The following is a 19,717-nucleotide window of genomic DNA, read 5'->3' as shown; positions in this document are numbered from 1 at the left end:
CCTAGCATAGTGCTTGCCATAGTGTACATTCCATAATTATTTGCTAAATTAATCCTATTAACATATCCACTTTCACCCTGGCCTTCTCTTTGCCTTAATACCTTTCAATGCCTCCATATTTGCTGACTGCATTGGGTCTAAACCTGAACTCTAACTGGCTATAAGTCTGGCCATAATCCAGGGAAACTGTACCTAGCAAAGTTTAAAAAGCTTAATTATGTCCAACTTCTTCTAGAAGTTTTATGGTTTTGGGTCTCACATTTAGGTCTTTAACCCATTTTGAATTTATTTTTGTGTATGGTGCAAGAAAGTGGTCTGGTAACATTCTTTTGCATGTTACTGTCCAGTTTTCCAAACACCATTTGTTGAAGAGACTGTCTTTTACCCCCTGTATATTCTTACCTCCTTTGTCCATATTATGTGTTGGTTTATTTTTGGACTCTCTATTATGTTCCACTGATTTATGTGTCTATTTTTGTGTTAATACCATCCTGTTTTGATTAGTACATGTTTGTAGTATATCTTGAAATCTGGGATTATGATACCTCCAACTTTGTTCTTCTTTCTCAAGATTGCTTTGGCTATTTGGGGTCTTTTGTAGTTCCATACAAATTTTAGGATTATTTGTTCTAGTTCTGTGAAAATTGTTGTTGGTATTTTGACAGAGATTACATTAAAACTGTAGATTGTTTTGGGTATGGATATTTTAAACAATATTGGTTCTTCTAATCCTTAAGCATGGACTATCTTTGCATTTGTTGTGTCATCTTCAATTTATTTCAACAGTGATTTATAGTTTTTGGAGTATAGGTCTTTTGCCTTTTTGGTTAAGTTTATTCTTAGGTATTTTATTATTAGTAGTAGTATTCTTTGAAGACTTTAATTAATCAATTAACAGAGAGAGAAAGAGATGGAGAGAGAGAGAAGGGACACAAAGCTGGGGAAGTGGGAGAGGGAGAAGCAGGCTTCCTGCTGAGCAGGCAACCCAATGTGAGGCTTGATCCCAGGACCCTGGGACCATGACCTGAGCCCAAGGCAGACGCTTAATGACTGAGCCACCAGGCGCCCCAGGTATTTTATTATTTTTAGTGCAGTTGTAACTGAGATTGTTTCCTGAATTTCTTTTTCTGCTGCCTCATTACTAGTGTACAGAAATGCAACAGATTTCTGTATATTAATTTTGTATCCTGTGACTTTACTGAATTCATTTATCAGCACTAATAGTTTTTTGGTGGAGTCATTAGAGTTTTCTATATATAGTATCATGCCATCTGCAAATAGTGAAAGTTTTACTTCTTCAGTACCAATTAGGATGCCTTTGAACATAGGCAGTAATCTCTCTGACATTGGCCATAGAAACATTTTTCTAGATATGTCTCCTCAGGCAAGGGAAACAAAAATTAAACTACTGGGATTACACCAAAATACAAGGGTTTTGCACAGTGAAGGAAACTATCAACAAACAACAAGGGAACCTGCTGAATGGGAGAAGATAATTGCAAATGATATATCCAATAAGGGGTTAATATCCAAAAATATATAAAGAACTTACACAACTCAACCTTAGAAAAACAAAGAATCCCATTAAAAGATAAGCAGAGCACCTGATTAGACATTTTTCCAAAGGAGATATACAGATGGCCAACAGACACATGGAAAGATGCTTGACATCACTAATCATCAGGGAAATACAAATCAAAATCACAATGAGATAGCACCATATACCTGTCAGAGTGGGTAAAATAAAATAGACAAGAAATAACAAATGTTGGTGAAGATGTGGAGAAAAAGGAATCCTAGTGCATTATTGGTAGGAATGCAAACAGGTGCAGCCTCTGTGGAAAACAGTATGGAGGTTCTTCAAAAAATTAAAAACAGAATTACCACATGGTCCAGTAATTCTGCTACTGGGTATTTACCCAAAGAAAACAAAAATACTAGTTTGAAAAGATACATGCATTCCTATGTTTACAGTGGCATTATCTATGGAAGTGACCTAAGTGTCTATCCATATATGAATGGATAAAGAAGATGGGGCATATATAAAAAAAAAGAGAAATTACTCAGCCATAAAAAGAATGAGACCTTGCCATTGGCGAAAATATGGATAAACCTAGAAGGCAAAATGCTAAATGAAATAAATCAGATGAAAAAAGACAAATGCCGTATGATTTCACTCACATGTGGAATTTAAGAAGCAAAATAAATAAATGAACAAAGAAAAAAGAGAGACCAACAACAACAAAAAAAGACTTTTAAATACTGAGAACAAACTGGTGGTTGCCAGAGAGGAGGTGGATAGAGGGATGGGTGAAACAAAAAGGAGATTAAGAGTATAATTATGATGAGCACTGAGTAATGTACAGAATTGTTGAATAATGATAATACCTGAAAGTAATGTGACACTGTATGTTAATTATATTTCAATTAAAAACATTGTTTTAGATACAAATAATGTCCAACTTCTATTTCAGAACTCGTTACCCTTCCTTCATAGCTGTGATACTCTAATTCAAAATGTGAAATAAACTAAGCTACCAACGAAACTCACCTGCCATCACGGGATCTGTGGAGACTGCCGTGGTAGCTGCTTACTTTGCTGTGGACGCTCCCTGCCTTGCTTCTCTGATCATCCACCATAGCAAGCTGAGTTGAAGAAGCATGTGTGGATGTTCCTTGAGTGGAAGTTCCTCTTGATTTTCTTATAATAGGAGTATTTGGATCCCTCAAAAGAGACTGAGCAAAATCAGGTTCCTGTAGTACCTGTCGGCTCTCATTCACTATCCTAGAAAACAGAATACTAAATTTAAGATACAGACTAACATCCCCATAGACCAATAAATGTGACACGCTGACATTATTCTTGAAATTAATTGCTCTCCAAATAATGTCTTTAGGAGAGATATAAGGTAACATTGTTGACAGAGGAAAGAATTTAACAAAGATTATGTTAATCTGTACTTTAGGGTGGTATGATGGAAAGAAGCCTGCATTAGAATTAGAAATCTGGATTTCAGTTCAATAAATACATGACCTTAAGCAAGCCATTATCCCCTTTTCTTCATTTTCCTCATCTATAAGATGAAGCTATAGGATTTCATCATTTCTAAAGTCCCTTTCACTCAAAGAAATTTATGATTCTCAAGTACACTGAAATATTACAAAGATATTACAATAGAGAAATTTTTTTCTTGCATGGTTTATGGATGTATTGGAGGCCTCACTGTAGCACAGATAAATATAAATATATAATATATATATATATTTTTTTTAATTTATTTATTTATTTTAGAGACAGAGAGAGGGAGCACACACACACATGCAGGGGGAGGCAGAGAGAGAGAGAGAGAATCTCAAGAAGACTCCCCACTGAGTGTGGGGACCTGAGATGACCTGATATCATGACTCGAGCTGAAATCAAGAGTTGGATGCCCAAATGACTGAGCTACCCAGGTGCCCCAACAGGTATATTTTTCAACCTGTAAGAACAGTTTTCTTTTAAATTACTTTTATTAACATATAATGTATTATTTGCCCCAAGCATACAGGTCTGTGAATCATCAGGTTTATACATTTCACAGCACTCACTGTAGCACGTACCCTCCCCAATGTCCATAACCCAACCACCCTCTCCCTACACCCCCACCCCCAGCAACCCTCAGTTTGTTTTGTGAGATTAGTAAGAGTCTCTTATGGTTTGTCTCCCTCCTGATCCCATCTTCTTTCATTTTTCCCTTCCCTACCTCCCAAAACCCCACCCTGCCTTTCAAATTCCTTATGCTGAGTGAAATAAGTCAATCAGAGAAAGACAATTATATGATCTCTCTAATATGAAGAACAGTTGTTTTAAGGCTACAAGTTGGTCTTATGGTGAAACAGTTGTTCAGTGCTAGAATAAACATGAGTGGTCAAAATTAATAAAAAATTAATTTAAGCTAAGGTAAAATTAATTACTAGACATCTTAAAGGCTTAAGGAAAAAAACTTAAGATGATTATTGCCAAGAACAAAAGTTTTTAACTGCTAGAGAATGGTTAAAAGCAGATGTTTAACATAATGAACAAAGCAGCAATTAAATTGATTAAAGAGCCTGTTAAATAGTTGCCAAGATCAGAGTCTCAGGTTATATAAATGACTGAGAATCAGAGGTTAAAGTTAAAATAAGATAAATAATTTCATGAAAAAATAAAGCTCCAGCATATATAGATTGGACCATACAATGAGACAGTGCATATATTCTAACTTTTCAGATTACAAAAGGATCCTCCTTATTACTATTGTTTTTAGTGGTGAGGTAGGAGGGTTAAAGGCAGGCTAATACTTGTTGAGTACCCACATTATGCCAGGTATTTCACATTCACTCTCCTTTGATCCTTCTTAATAATGTTTTTATTATGGAAATCAATGTCCTAAGAGGGTATCTGTTAAGAGGATATTATGTATCTATTGTGAATAGATATCTATCAAGAATAAATACTGTGATCTCCATTTCATAGATGAAGAAACTGAGGTTTAAAGGATTAAAGAACTTTCCAAAGTCATACACCAAAACCAACAGTCAGGGATCAAACTTAAGTTTAAATGGCTTAGGGGAGCTTGGGTAGCTCAGTCAGTTCAGGGTTCAGCTCTTGATTTCGAATCAGGTCATGATCTCAGGGCTGTGAATTCCAGCCCCATACTGGGCTCTATGCTGAGTATGGAGCCTGCCTGAGATTCTCTCTTCCATTCCCCTGCCCCTCCCCCACACTTTCGTGTCACTCTTAACAAATGGCTTAAAAGCCAAAGTAATGATAAAATGTTTGTAATGATAAATTATATATACATATGTACATATATGTGTATATAACATATGTGTAACACACACACACATTTCCTCAAATCAAAGTATCAAAAACTGGACAGAAGAATGAACAAGTCAAAAACAGTTAAAACAAACAAACAAACAATATCTGTTTCTCTGTCATCAAAGGCCCTAATCATATATTCATACATCGCAAATCAGCCTTAATTGCTGACTTTATTTTCTAAACTTATTTTTAAAACTTGGTTCAAACTGACTTCTGGTCATGCCAAAAATTTAATCCATCTTCAAATGGTAAAGATTTGTCCCCTCATTTTACAGATAAGAAAACAGAGAAATTAAGTGATATGATTCATATAATTCCAAAAGAAGATTTCTAAAAATATTTCAATCAGTGTCAGAATTACTAGTGTAAGCACAATGTTAAATGTGGCTTCACTCAGGGGCACAACACTAATTTGATTAGCACAATTTTAGAAACTAGTCTCTTTGTAGCACAGTACATAAGCAAAAACAAGAGTCTAGAATCAGACTGCTTGGGTCTGAATCTCAATTCTAGCAATGACTATGAAACCTTGATTCCTTACCGTAAAAAGATGATCTCTCTTACACGGCTGTTTGAAGGACTAAAAGTTTTAATAATATATAAAATGCTCAGAACTGTGCTTGGAGTGCTCAATTAATTGGCAACTGTTACTTCAATTACTTTATAGTTGTTTTTCAAAGGCTAAAGCAGACCAATGCTAGATATAGCTATGGGATACTCTCGCTCTTGAGCTCCAGAATAAGGAGCTGCCACTCTAGCCCAGGGCACAGTCCTGGCTTATTTCTTTAATGCATTTCATTATCATTATATAATATATTAATATCATTTTTCTATTTTGGCCTTAATGTGTACTTCATCATAATGGAATAACATGTTATCTATATAATTTCTGGTATACTTAGAAGAACAATGGACAATTGGAAAGGGAAGTCTAATACCTGTGTGATTTTGGCCAAAGCATTTAATCTCTCTGTGCTCAGTTTTCACATCTATAACACAGAAATAATACATACCAGCCCCCACAGGAATATCAAGAAGATCAAGTAATAACATAGATATATAAAAGCATTAATTTGTTCTTATTTTTAAGAAAACTATAATTTAAATTTCTGAAACTAAGATCAGCTTTCCCTCAAATACTCTCAATTAGTAAGGTATAGACCTTAAGCCTGCCTGGTTCTACTTGGCTATCTTCTCAGAATCAAGTTTTAGCTTCTAATTAATACATGCTACTGTGCTAATCACAACTGGTTGTAGCTAAGATTACAATCACATTGAAACACATCCACCAAATCCAAAGTGTTTTAGCATAAGCAATACAAAAATTTTATGTGAATGTGAGGTTTGTGAACATTGTGATCATTTCAACTTACTCTTTTTTCCTACGACCATGAAAAAAACTGGCCCATTCAAAGCATGTCTTTTTGCTTCCAACCCAAAAGATGGAAGGAATACCAACAATGAGAGCCATCAGGTATTTCATCAGAAAGAGAATCAGGTCTGGACGACTCATTTGAGTAACCTACAAGAAGAGAAAGAAAAATACCTTAAATATATAAAAAGAAAAGTCCTTTTACCAAAAGCAATTATAAATCTTTAAAATAAACAATAGTTAAGTAATTCTACAAACTTGGTATTTTCACTTTTACAGTTCTGTAGTTAAATTTCTTGTTAAACAAAAAAGATATACACTCCTGATAATTTGACAGTAAGTTTCTATTTTATATTTTGAGTCCTATATTTTTCTCATTAGCTCATAATGGTATCTTCTAAGGAAGAAGATTATTAATGCAGAAAAAAAGCCATGAATAGGAATAGAGGCTCAAATAAATAATACCTATATTCTTCTTGGCCAATTCTGTTAGTCCTATCATTGGTCATTACAATATAAAATTAGGAAAGTATTAGTCTTTCCCCCCATTTCATTAATTTCTGTGCTTATCTTTTATAGCCCATCCTTCTACCTACTTCATCTTACTCTGCTGGCTGTTTTCAAGCTTCCTCTTTAACCTATGAATTATTTCTAGGTACATTTTCTAGTTTCTGGTCAGATGAGTTTTTAAAAAATTACTTTTTATTGTTGTTTTCAAGCTTAATTATTGTGGTCAGAGAATTTGTCTATATTATTCTGGTTACCTTAAATTTTGGAGAATTCCTTTTGATTTAGGACACTGCCAATTTATGTAACTACTCCTTGTGAACTTTAAAATAGCCCATACTTGGGGCACCTGGGTGGCTCAGTGGGTTAAGCCTCTGCCTTCGGCTCAGGTCATGATCTCAGAGTTCTGGGATCAAATCCCGCATCGGGCTCTCTGCTCGGCAGGGAGCCTGCTTCCCTCTCTCTCTCTTTCTCTAAAAAAAAAAAAAAAAAATAGCCCATACTCTCTGTTGGGTACAAAATCTTCTATATGTATTAGATCCACTTTATTAGCTTTGTCATTCAAATTTTTTATATTCTCAATTTTGTTTACCTGTATTAACTTTTTAAAAGATTTTATTTATTTACTTGTTAAGAAGTCTAATTGATAATCTTTTGGAGATTTACTTCCTCTCTCTGGTGACTTTTAAATTTTTCTTTATCCCTTTCCCTTTATAGTTGCACCAAATGTTTCTCATTGTGATTGATTTTTATTTCTCCTGCTTAGTATGCAGAGTGTACTTTTAATCTAAGGACCTATGTTTTCAGTTCTGGAAAATTCTCAGACATTATGTTTTTGGTTATTGCTTTTTAGTCATTCTTATGGCTTCCCATTAGATGGGAACTCCCATTAGATGTGTACTGAAGTTCCTCAATCCTTATTTTTTATGTCTTTTAACTACATAATTACATAGTTTTTAGTATTGTATAGCTCTCTATATTCTGTATTCTGGGTGAACGCTTTAGAACAATTTTTTTACTTCACTAATTCCCTCTTCAACCATGTCTATGTTAGGTTTCATGTTATCTACTGATTTTATTTCCATAACTTCAATTCTAAGATATCTAATTAGTTCTTATATTTGCCTATTCTTATTTCATTTCTACTAATTTACAATCTCTTATTCTTTTAAAGTGGTTTTTACTGTTTATCTTTTAGGGAATCCTAAACATACTTTTTAAAAAATAACTCTTTATAAACTTGGTTTACTACTTTCATTTCATCTGGGAGCAAATCCTTCTTCCGATTGTTGATTTTGTTGGATGCTTTTTAGGTTTGGCTTTTTCCTTTTTTGAATCATGTTTTGGAATTTTAATTTGCATATCTTGAGTTAAAACTTTCCCTTTCTCTTTCCCTCTCTCTCCCTTCTTCCCTCCCTCCATTTATCTCACCCTGTCTCATGAATTTTTGTCTTCACCAGTGCCCAAAGGGACCTTGTCAAAAACCAGGTTTTATACTGGTGATTGTGAACTACAGATGTTACTGATTACTGGAGATTCGGGTACTAAGTCCTGGCAGTTTGGCTTAAATATTGGTCTTAAGGCTGTGCTGGTGTCTTCCCACATTTCTAGATAAGTATTTTTATATTAACTATGGCCTCAAGGAACAGTTGGTATTACCTTTTACATGGACTTCCTTTCAAGAGCAGGGGAGCCTCATTTCTAATTCCTACTTTTAACCAGTGAGCCTAGTTCTGGTCCTCTGACTTCCATGTGACACTTACACTTCCAATACACCCCAGAAACTAGATACCCACTCACCTCTAGCTACGTCATACCTGGAGTTCAGCAGGCCCCATGTTTTTCATCACTAGTTATCAATGTGCATATCTGTTATATAAATAAGTTTATTTTGTCTTTTAGATTGATCACATTCAAACATTTTTATTATGTTTTATCTATAACTGATTTTATGTTTATGTTTCATCTATAATGACACATGATTACAGTTAGCCTGGTAAGCTCAAAACATGGAACTTAAATTACAATCATAACCTAGAATTAAGGTGTAATTCCTTTAGAATTTAAAAATAAAAAAATCAAAAAGCAAATATTTATAGATCATCCACTACTCTAAATAATACTGTTTAAAGCCCCATGAGGCTTATAAAACAGATATAAGGTATGATTAATGTTCCCAAGATGATCATCTAAATGAAAATACAAATTAAAGAAACCATTGAATAGTTAAGAACTATAATTAAAAGAAGCAGATGAAGAGACATGAAAGCAGATCACAAATAACCTTCTCATTAAAAAATACAATGGCTTCCTATTGTTCCCTTTCTTTTTTTTAAGATTTTATCTTTAGGTAATCTCTATACCCAACATGGGGCTCAAACTCACAACCCCAAAATCAAGAGTCACATGCTCTACCGACTGGGCCAACCAGTTTCATTTTTAAAAAATATTCCTATATAGCATCACTTATTGATGATTATCTCATCCTTTACAAAATCTTTATCTCTCTTGACTTCTACAATACTGCATAGTCATGATTATTCTAATGAGATATTACTTTCTTACTTTCATTACTTTCTTGTTGACTTCCTACTCCTGCTCTTTTACCATTTTTTCCCCCACTACCCTCTATACAAGAATTTTTTTTTTAAGATTTTATTTACTTGAGAGAAAGAGCAAGAGAGAGAGAGAACAAGCAAGTTGAGGGGCAGAGGGAGAAGCAGACTCCCTACTGAGCAGGAGGCCTGATGCTAGACTTAATCCTTGACTCCAGGATCATGACTTAAGCAGAAGACAGATGCGTAACTGACTGAGCCGCCCAGGTGCCCCTATACAAGAGTTCTTTTTATGTTGTTGTTAAAGTTTTTATTTGGGGTGCCTGGGTGGCTCAGTGGATTAAAGCCTCTGCCTTCAGCTCAGGTCATGATCCAGGGTCCTGGATCAAGCCTGGGATCTCTGCTCAGCAGGGAGCCTGCTCCCACCTTCTTTCTGCCTACCTCTCTGACTGCTTGTGATCTCTGTCAAATAAATAAATAAAATCTTTAAAAAAAAAGGTTTTATTTATTTATTTGACAGAGAGAGACACAGTGAGAGAAGGAACACAAGCAGGGGGAGTGGGAGAGGGAGAAGCAGGCTTCCTGTTGAGCAGGGAGCCTGATTCGAGGCTTGATCCCAGGACTCTGGGATCATGACCTGAGCCGAAGGCAGTCGATTAACAACTGAGCCACACAGGTGCCCCTATATAAGAGTTCTTAAAGTCAGTGTGGAGGTTCCTCAAAAAATTAAAAATAGAGCTACCCTATGACCCTGAAATTGCACTGTTGGGTATTTACCCCAAAGATATAGATATAGTGAAAAGAAGGGCCATATGCACCCCAATGTTCAGAGCAGCAATGTCCACAATTACCGAACTGTAGGAAGAGCCCAGATGCCCTTCAACAGAAGAATGGATAAAGAAGATATGGTCCATATATACAATGGAATATTATGCCTCCATCAGAAACGATGAATACCCAACTTTTATATCAACATGGACAAGACTGGAGGAGATTATGCTGAGTGAAATAAGTCAAGCACAGAGAGTCAATAATCATATGGTATCACTTACTTGTGGAGCATGAGGAATAACATGGAGGACATTAGGAGAAGGAAAGGAAAAGTGAATTAGATATTGGATATTGGAGGGGGAGATGAACCATGAGAGATATGGACTCTGAGAAACAAACTGAGGGTTTTAGAGAGGAGAGGGGTTGGGGGGATGGGTGAGCCTGGTGGTGGGTATTAAGAAGGGCACGTAGCGCATGGAGCACTGGGTGTGGTGCATAAACAATGAATCTTGGAACACTGAAAAAATAAAATAAAACAAAATAAAATAAGAGTTCTTAAAGTCATTCCTCAATTCTCTCTTTATACTCTCAACTAAACATTTAAACTTAGAAGTCATCTAGTCGTATTCTTTACCTAGCAAATTAATTTGCTTTCAATCTAGTTGTTCTGTGAATATAAATTAGAATGGTGGTGTTGATAAAATACAAGTTTGCCTCTTCCACATTCAAATAGCCAGAATAGCTTTAGCTATTCTGCCCACCTGTCCTAGTTTTGTCCTCTGGTGCTGTCAAGAGTAAGGCTACCATTCCAAAAGTCCTTGTCAAGTCAATAAGATACCCTGCCAGAAGGAAAACTTAAAAAAATGGTGTAAGTATTGGGAACAACGAGACAAAAAGACTAACCAGAAAATCCAAGAGAATCAACGGAAAAACAGAAACAATCAAAGAGTTAGCAAGTTGGGGAAAATTAATATACAAAAAATCAAATGTTTTCTTATATACTGTCAATAACCAGAGAAGAAACATAATGAAAACAATTTCATTTATAATACCAACAAAACCAAAAAATATCTAGGAATAAACCTAGCAACTAGCAAGAAATACAAAGAAAACAGGGACACCTGGGTGACTCAGTTGGTTAGACGACTGCGTTTGGCTCAGGTCATGATCCCGGAGTCTCAGGATTGAGTCCCGAATTGGGCTCCCAGCTCCATGGGGAGTCTGCTTCTCTCTCTGACCTTCTCCTCACTCATGCTCTCTCTTACTGTCTCTCAAATAAATAAATAAATAAAATCTTAAAAAAAAAAAAAGAAATACAAAGAAAATGATAAAACACTATCAAAGGACACAGAAAAAAATTGAAATACATAAACAAGTCCATGTTTCTACATGCAAAGACTCAATGTTTTAAAGATATCAAATCAGTTATTCCCCAAATTAATCCTGTAAACTTGGTACAATCCAAAAAGAGCAAAAGGATTTTTCACAGAATGTTAAAAGTTAAGTATATGATAAAAGTATTTCAAATAAATCGGGAAAAGATCATAGATTGTTTAATAAGTGATGTTGGGAGGTTGGCAATCCACTTGGAAACAAAGTACTTTAGATGCCACCCCACACAATGAAAGAAAAATAAATTCTAGACAGATAACAATAAATCATAAAAGTATGAAAAGAATGAAGAATATTTTTACAGTGGAAATGCATAGGCCTTTTAAAAAAAGTAACATGAAACAAAAAAGCCATAAAAAAAAAGGACTGACAGTTTTGATTAACAAAAGCTTAAAACTTCTGCAGAACAAGAAACTATAATTCAAATCAATACACTAATGACTAACTAAAAATATTAACTATATTATCTATCAATAAAGCAAATTAAGGAACAGAAACTGAATTAAAAATGGAAGAAACAAAGGGAAGAAAACAGCAAATATACACACATACAAGCATACACACAGCTACAAAGAAAACAAAACTAAAATGGCTTTAAGAAATTACTTTGCTCAATTCTATTCAAATAAACCTGGAAACTGACAGAAGCAAATGATAGTAAAATATAAACAAAACTGATTATAGGGCGCCTGGGTAGCTCAGTTGGTTAAGCGACTGCCTTCGGCTCAGGTCATGATCCCGGAGTCCCATGATCAAGTCCCGCGTTAGGTTCCCAGCTCCGCAGTGTCTGCTTCTCCCTCTGATCTTCTCCCCTCTCATGCTCATATTTAAAGAATTTGCCATGACCTCTGATCAAGCAATTCTTTTAATAATTTATGCTACTGATCTATTCACATATGTGAAATGATATACAAAAACTGTTTGCAATAGTAAAATATTAGAGACAATGTGCCTGCTTTATTATGAGGTCAGAAAAAATACTGAGGGAGCCTTTTCGCTTTAGGTATTAGTTTCCAAGATATACTGTTAAATGACAAAAGCAAGACAGGGAAGTATGTATAGTAGCTACCGTTCAAGTAAAAAAGAAAAAGGAATATACTTGGTTGTACATCCGTAAACATCTCTTAAAGTATATACAAATTCCTGGTAACATTCAAGTCACCTTGGGAAGGGCACTAGGAAGATGGGAGACAACAAGCACAAATGGGAGAACTTTTCCCATATACTCTTCTAACTTCAAGGTTTTGAACCATGTGAAGATAGTATCTATTTAACACTATTAAGAATAAAAAATAGAACTTCATTTTTCTAAGTCTGAGTATTCCAAATATAAAAATAAGAGTTGAGTGGTCTATGAGGAAATATCCCCGCAGTATCTAAATTGCTATAATATTTCTGATGGACACTCTCATAATACTTAATAAAAACCGAGATGTGTACAACATTTGAGCCACAAATTCTGTTTTAAGAAATAAATTCTAAAGAAAGAGTAGGCCAATAGGAGATTGTTCAAATAAATTAAGGTACATCCAAATAACAAAATAAGCAGCTATTCAATAATGGTAACATAAAGTGAGAAAAGGAAGATACTGTGATGTGCTTGAAATGTTTAACTGGCTTTCTGGATGGAGGTGAGCTCTGTTTTGTAGTATCTACGAATTTTGTAGTGTAAATACTCCAACCATGCCACTTTCAAGTTACCAGTGTGATCACTCACTGTGCAGTCATGAAGAGATACACATACTGACTCTTGTGAGTCTGTGTGAGCCACTCTCGTACACTACTGGGTATAGATGAATATGTAAAATATGATCACATTTATATTTTAAAATTATATATATATCCATATTTATAATATTAATGATAATACCCATACTTATATAACATCAAATATGACTTTTTGATGTGTTTTGTTACCTATTGCTACACATTGTTCTAGTTATCTATTCTTATGTAAGAAACCACACCAAAACCAGGAGCTTATTCTCTCTGACGGTTCTGTGAGTTGACTGGGGTCAGCTCACAGAAGTCAGTTGGGTCAGTTGGGTGACTCTCACCTGGGTTCTCACAGTGTTGCAGTTGGATGACAGATGGCGCTGGATCATCTGAATGTAGTATTGAGATGGACATATATATCAGATGACTTCTTCATTCAAATACCTAGAATCTCAGCTAGGATTTCTTAAAAAGTTGAGAGCTGGCTGGGATCTGTCTCCCACTCTCCTTGCCTTCCTCTGTTCATATAGCCTTACCATACAGTTTATGACCAGTTTGGAATTCCACACATTTTGTGGTTTCAGAGCAGGCTGACTTCTTATTAGAGGCTGGTTCCTCTCACAGCAAGCATTTTAAGAAAACTTAAAAAAATGGCAAGGCTTCTTATGACTTAGCCTCAGGGGCATGCAGAATCACTTCTGCTGCATTCTACTAATCAAAAGCAAGTCACAAAGCCAGCCCAATTCAAGGAAAAGACCTACTTAAGAGCAAAAAGTATGATTTACTGGCTGGAGGCAACAGAGTGTTTATCTCTAGAGTAGCTATCAAAATATTAGAAAAATATACAGAAAAATGTAAATACTGGTTATACTGATGGGGAGGTATGCTTTTCCTCTAAGCATGTTTTATAATAATTTTTTCCCGATATTCTGGAATTTTTTAAAGTGGAAAAACCATATGTATATAATCAACATTTACAAAACATATTAACCAGGAAAACTTTCATTATATTAATGGAATGCAAAAAGCTCATGTGATACAATGTAAATCTGGATTATGGTAAATCTGGATTATTTATATCAGTTAGTGTTCTACAAATGAATTGCTCTAAGAAAACATAAAAAATTATATTCATATTAAAGTATATAGTGAATATCATAAATATCTAGAGTAAGATATATAAACAGACCAATGGTTAACTAGATAGAAAACATGATGAACTGTAAATGAATCAATGCCCAGGATTTCTATTCTGTATTTACACACACACACACACGCATGCACCCCTTCTTGTGAATTCCTTGCATTCTCCACCATGACACGTTATTTCTTAAACACAAATTTTCACATAATAATAAGAACAAATTAATATAGGTAGTATATAAAATGAGTAGAAACATGTAAAGTACTTAGAACTGTACCTGTCACCTAATAAATGTTCAAACATGTGGTACATGGGGCACCATTGTCTCAGAAGATACTAAAAAGGTACATAATAAGATATTCTGTGGTAAAATAAAATTTGGATATTATAATCTCTCCTTGGAGAGTCACATGCATTCAGATATTAATGGCTTTGAGAAGTCCTGAAGTAAGCAATTGTTTACCTTCATTTATTCCAGTGTTTCTAATGCTATTATATATACTTAAATTTCCCCACCTGAAAACTGACGGGTTAGAATAGGTAAATTCTAAGATTTTCCTAATAACATATAACCCTATTAATCTTGAAAATTTTTTGAGGTGAATTAGAGACCAGTCTCTAATTTCTATTTTGCTTAATTTTGCCCCAAAAGTTGTTTTCCATTACTTAAAAATCATACTAGTTAACACACACATTTTAACTGTAATTGTATACTTCTGACTCACAAAAAAGAGAAAGTAAGTTCCTATAGAAGTAGAGGGAGATAAGGGTAAGAATGAGAGCTCTGAGAAGAATGATTCAAATCATGTCAGCTTATATTCAGTGAATGGTGAGACAACAATGATTGACTGAAGAAAAACAATTATTTGTAAATGTAAGGAAGAAGGCCAAGAACCTAAAAATTAAAACTAGTCAAACCATAATTAAAGAAGTCTGGAGGGAGATCTAATCAGAGCTGAGCAGAGAATCAGAGGTATTATGTAATATAAAAGAGCACTGGCCTGAGCAATATGACCTTGGTCAAATCATTTAAAAAATGGCAGGCTTGAACTCAATGACTTTGAAGTTGCCTTCAATTCCAGATGACTAGTCATCTGCAATCTAAAATACTCTTCTTCAGAGATCTTATATAGTTTAATCCCCTTTTTCATATATATGTGGAATCAAAGCCTAGGGAATTGAATTGATTTTCTCAAGGTCATGTATCTAATTAATTCAGTCACTTAAATACTGATTGCCTACTGTATCCTGGTACAAGAGATAAAACAGTAAATGAGTCAGAAAATTCTCTGCCCCACTGAGCTTAAATTCTAGAGAGAGGTAGTGGCAGGGTAAGGGTGAAGTGCTGTCAAGAAAGAAATAAAAAAATCTTACAATACCAGGTAGCTATTAACTCAGAACTAAAGCAGAGTAGGGAACAGGGTTTGTAAGGTGGTGCACTACGTGCGCCACATAGTTTAGATCAACATTGTGAGGAAAGGCATCTCCGAAAACACATTCAAACAGGGATTTGGAGTTTACTCTGCAGTAGAAGTATTTCAAACAGAAGGGACAGCAATGACAATAATCCTGAGAACAAATCTGTTGTCTCTCAAGAACAATAACAAGGAGACCAGTGTGGCTAGAGCTGAGCAAGCAAGGAGAATGGTAGGTAGTTAAGTCAAAGAAATAGGCTGAAACCACATTACATATGGCCCTGCAGGCAATGGTAAAAATGATAAATTTTATTCTAAGGGTAATAGGAAGTCATTGGTGGGTTTTGTTTGAAGGCACACCATGATCTCATTTATGTTTTAAAAAGTTTACCCTGACTACTATGTTGGAAATAAACTGTAAGGAACAAGAATAGAAGATGAATTGGAAGACCATTGTGGCCATCAAAGAGCTTGGACTAAGGTAGAAGTAAAGGTGGTAAGCAGTTGATTCATTGGGTGTGATGAGGTATGTGAGAAAAAGAGGGCTCAAATGGCTCTTAATTTGGGTAAGAGCAACCTGTGGATGATGACACCCTTTACTAAATGGGGAAGAACTGAGGATGGAATGTAGGAAGGAGAAAAACTAAGTTCTATTTTAGACATGTTAAGTCAGAAATGCCTTGCAGACTTCTAAATGGAAATGTCATATATATATATGCGCGCGCGCGCGTGTGTGTGTGTGTGTCTGGAGCTCAGAAATGAAGTGGGGCTATACAGCCTCAAACATGGGACTGTGCAAGACTATCTAGAAAAGATTATCTAGAAAAGGGCAAGACTACCTAGATAAAAAGTCTTTATCTAGAAAAGTCTCCCTCCTCTTTTCTAAGTGAGAAACCATATACCTTCTTTAGTGTTTTAAACTGCACTGTACTGTCTTTCATAAATTAGATATATTGTCCACATAACAGAAATGCTTTAAAGGGAGTGATAAAAATGAAAATCAGTAATGACAACAGCAACAAATTAGTAAAAATAGCAACAGCCAAAATCTTCAATTAGGCATGATAATACAGAGGAGAACTGGAGGACAGAGAGATGTAACACAGAATATTTTGTATTATAAGGTTCTGGTTAAAACCAAAATTCCAGGGAAGACAAATCAGCACTTGTCCATGGAAAGGATACAGTGAGAAAGTAACTCAGGTAACACCTGCGTTGTGAACGTGTCATATGCAAAGGGTGTTGGTGCCAGAAGGCTAAGACACTAGGAAAGAATGTCCAAGCTATTGCTGTTAGGAAAGCATTTTTCCCTTATAAATAAGGAAAAAGAAAGGGGAAGGAAAATGCATTATTATCGAGCTGCAAATCACAAAAAAATTAGGCAGTTAGCATGTAAAACAGGATCTGTGATAGCTAGAAGGGCAAAGCTCATTAAAGAAAAATATTTAAATAAAGGAAAAAGAATACAATGTTCAGTTTTTATTTAAAAATAGTCCTATAATGCCTTGGTGGGTCAAACTGTTTAGTGTCTGACTCCTGATTTTTGGCTCAGGTCATGATCTCAGGATTGTGAGATCCAGGCCGCCGTTGGGCTCTCTGCTCAGCATGGAGTTGACTTGAGATTATCTCCCTCTCCCTTTGCCCCTCCCTGCTCACGCTCTTCCTCTAATATATATAATCTTTAAAAAATAAATAAAAATAGCCCTATAATGAGCTGAATGCTTATGGATTTTTTTTTTTTTTGAGGAAAAAAACTCACTATATACCTCGGTTCGTTGTATAGTTAAAAGGAACAAAGGAGAAACTTCATTCTCTCATTTATATTTGTCCTTTTAAAATTCTATATTCCTATTGATGCTAAATAAATCACCTTAACAATGCAAAAAACCACTCACCTGATATATTTCTTTGGTCTATTTACTGTGAACTAAAGGAGAAGCCCAGAAGGAGAAGGGAAACAATCAGCATCTTCTCTAAGTCCTATATCTTGATTACTATAATTTTTGTTAAAAGCCTACATTCACTCACTTCTGAATAGCTAGTCTCCTCTAATGACACTCTAATTTTAATCTACAAAATGTCGCAATATGAGTTTATTCAACCATAATATGTAAGATTTTTTCCATATTTTGTTTTTTCAAAATTAGATCCAAAATCCATCCTGGGGCTTAAATTCTTTTTAATTATAAAGAAAAAATTATTCAGGCTAAGGGAGAAAAAAGCCTTGCAGAGGAAAAAAATCACCAAGGGTGTACTTTTGGCTGTTGTAGTAACCTAAATTCGATTATTGTTTCTGAGAGTTTGGCTCTGAATCAGGTTTCAGAGTCCTTGGCCACTTTCCCTATCAAAAGGAATCTATACTAATGGATACACATTAGGTTTGCTTTTATTTTATTTATTATTTATTTAACGTCATCTTATATAACCTTCTTTTACGTTATTTTCTCTCTGGTTTAATTTCATCTTTAAAAAGATTCATTACAAACGTTGGTTTATTCTAAAGCCTGTGGTCCCCTAAGTCCCATGTAAAAATAAACTGTTGATCAGGCTCACGCAGAATATCATGTTAAGTGACAACAGTTTTAGAATGGAGGTCTGATTCCAAATTTTGCACACTTATTACACTACACTGCTTTATCTGCCTTTTAGTCTGCCTTGAAAAGTCACCTACTTGCCCCATCAGATATAAAGACTTATGGTAATTAAGATAAGAGAAAATTAAGTATAGAAAACCACAGAATAGTGAAATAAGTTCATACGCGAGAACTTGACATACAGCAGAGGCAGCATTACAGATCAATAGATAAAAGACTAGTCAAGAAATAGCACTAATCAGATGATTTGGTATTAGGAAATACCAAAAATGGTATTTCCCCAGCACACCTAGATATAAAAAGAAGTGCTATAGTTTAAAAATCCGAATCTGGAAAGCAGAACTTTAAACTGCTGGACAAAAACACAGATGAATATTTTTTACGACTTTCAATAGAGATTTTTTTAAAAGATTTTATTTATTTATTCATTTGACAGAGAGAGAGGCAGAAAGGCAGGCAGAGAGACTGAGGGAAGCAGGCTTCTGCTGAGCAAAGAGCTCCACGCAGGACTTGATCCTAGGACCCTGGGATCATGCCCTGAGCCAAAGGCAGAGGCTTTAGCCCACTGAGCCACTCAGGTGCCCCTCAATAGAGATTTCTTAAAATACATTTAAAAACAAGAAAAAAATGAGTAATATACACATTAAACTTTTAAACTTCAGCTCAACAAAAGACACCATTAAAAAAGTAAAAAGCCAAGCTAGATATCTGTAATGTATAAACTGACAAAAAAAAAGTATAATCCAGAATATATGTGTGCATATTTGTGTATGTCTATAAAAAATGCAATTCACAGAAGAGGAAACATAATTAGCTAATAAACTTAAAGAAGTTCAATCTCACTAGCAATACAAATTAGGGAATTTGGGAAACTCCCACATCAGGGAAATACAAACTAAAATAGCAATAATGATTGCCAATAAGACTGGCAAAAATTAAAAAGTGTGATGATACCAAGTGATAGTAAGGATGTAGAGCAATGGGAACTCCCTGTGCTTTCATCTGGAGTTCTAAATTGGTACAACCATTGTGGAAAGCAATTTGGCAACATCCTAGTAAAGCTGAAGAATCACATGTCTTATGACCCAACAATTCCATTTTTAGGTATATATTCTAGAGAAACTCAAATGGATGAACAAGAATATTCATGGCAGCATTATTTACAATAGAGGAAAAACAAGATACAATCTAAATACTCACTGAGTAAAATAAACTAATGTGATGTATTTATACAATAAAATATTGAACAGCAGAGAAAGCAAATAAACAGATACATATTACCATTTCTTACACACATATACGACAAAAGCTGCAAAAAATGCTTACAGTTTTGACACTATAAAGTTTTAAAACAAACTAATACTATATATAATTTAGGAAAAAATACATGTGAGTAAATATATAA

At 34.9% G+C, this 19,717-nt stretch overlaps 1 protein-coding gene across 2 annotated transcripts in view; it reads right to left on the bottom strand.

Annotated features, from left to right (window-relative positions):
* The window catches only part of FZD3 (frizzled class receptor 3), a 96,347-nt gene that overhangs the window by 13,139 nt on the left and 63,491 nt on the right, over nucleotides 1-19,717 (bottom strand). For both annotated transcript variants that reach the window (XM_004775147.3, XM_045078375.1), the window contains 2 exons: nucleotides 6,220-6,368; nucleotides 2,552-2,785 (listed from right to left, as the gene is read on the bottom strand). In XM_004775147.3, the coding sequence (XP_004775204.1) occupies nucleotides 2,552-2,785; nucleotides 6,220-6,368 (383 nt within the window). The remainder of the gene's footprint in view (nucleotides 1-2,551; nucleotides 2,786-6,219; nucleotides 6,369-19,717) is intronic.

The sequence above is a fragment of the Mustela putorius genome, unplaced genomic scaffold (assembly GCF_011764305.1).
Source record: "Mustela putorius furo isolate JIRA1106 unplaced genomic scaffold, ASM1176430v1.1 tig00000242_pilon_pilon_pilon, whole genome shotgun sequence".
In the NCBI taxonomy this organism is placed as follows: domain Eukaryota; kingdom Metazoa; phylum Chordata; class Mammalia; order Carnivora; family Mustelidae; genus Mustela; species Mustela putorius.
The sequence above is the reverse complement of the archived record's forward strand: the minus strand, read 5'-3'. Positions and strand labels throughout refer to the sequence as shown.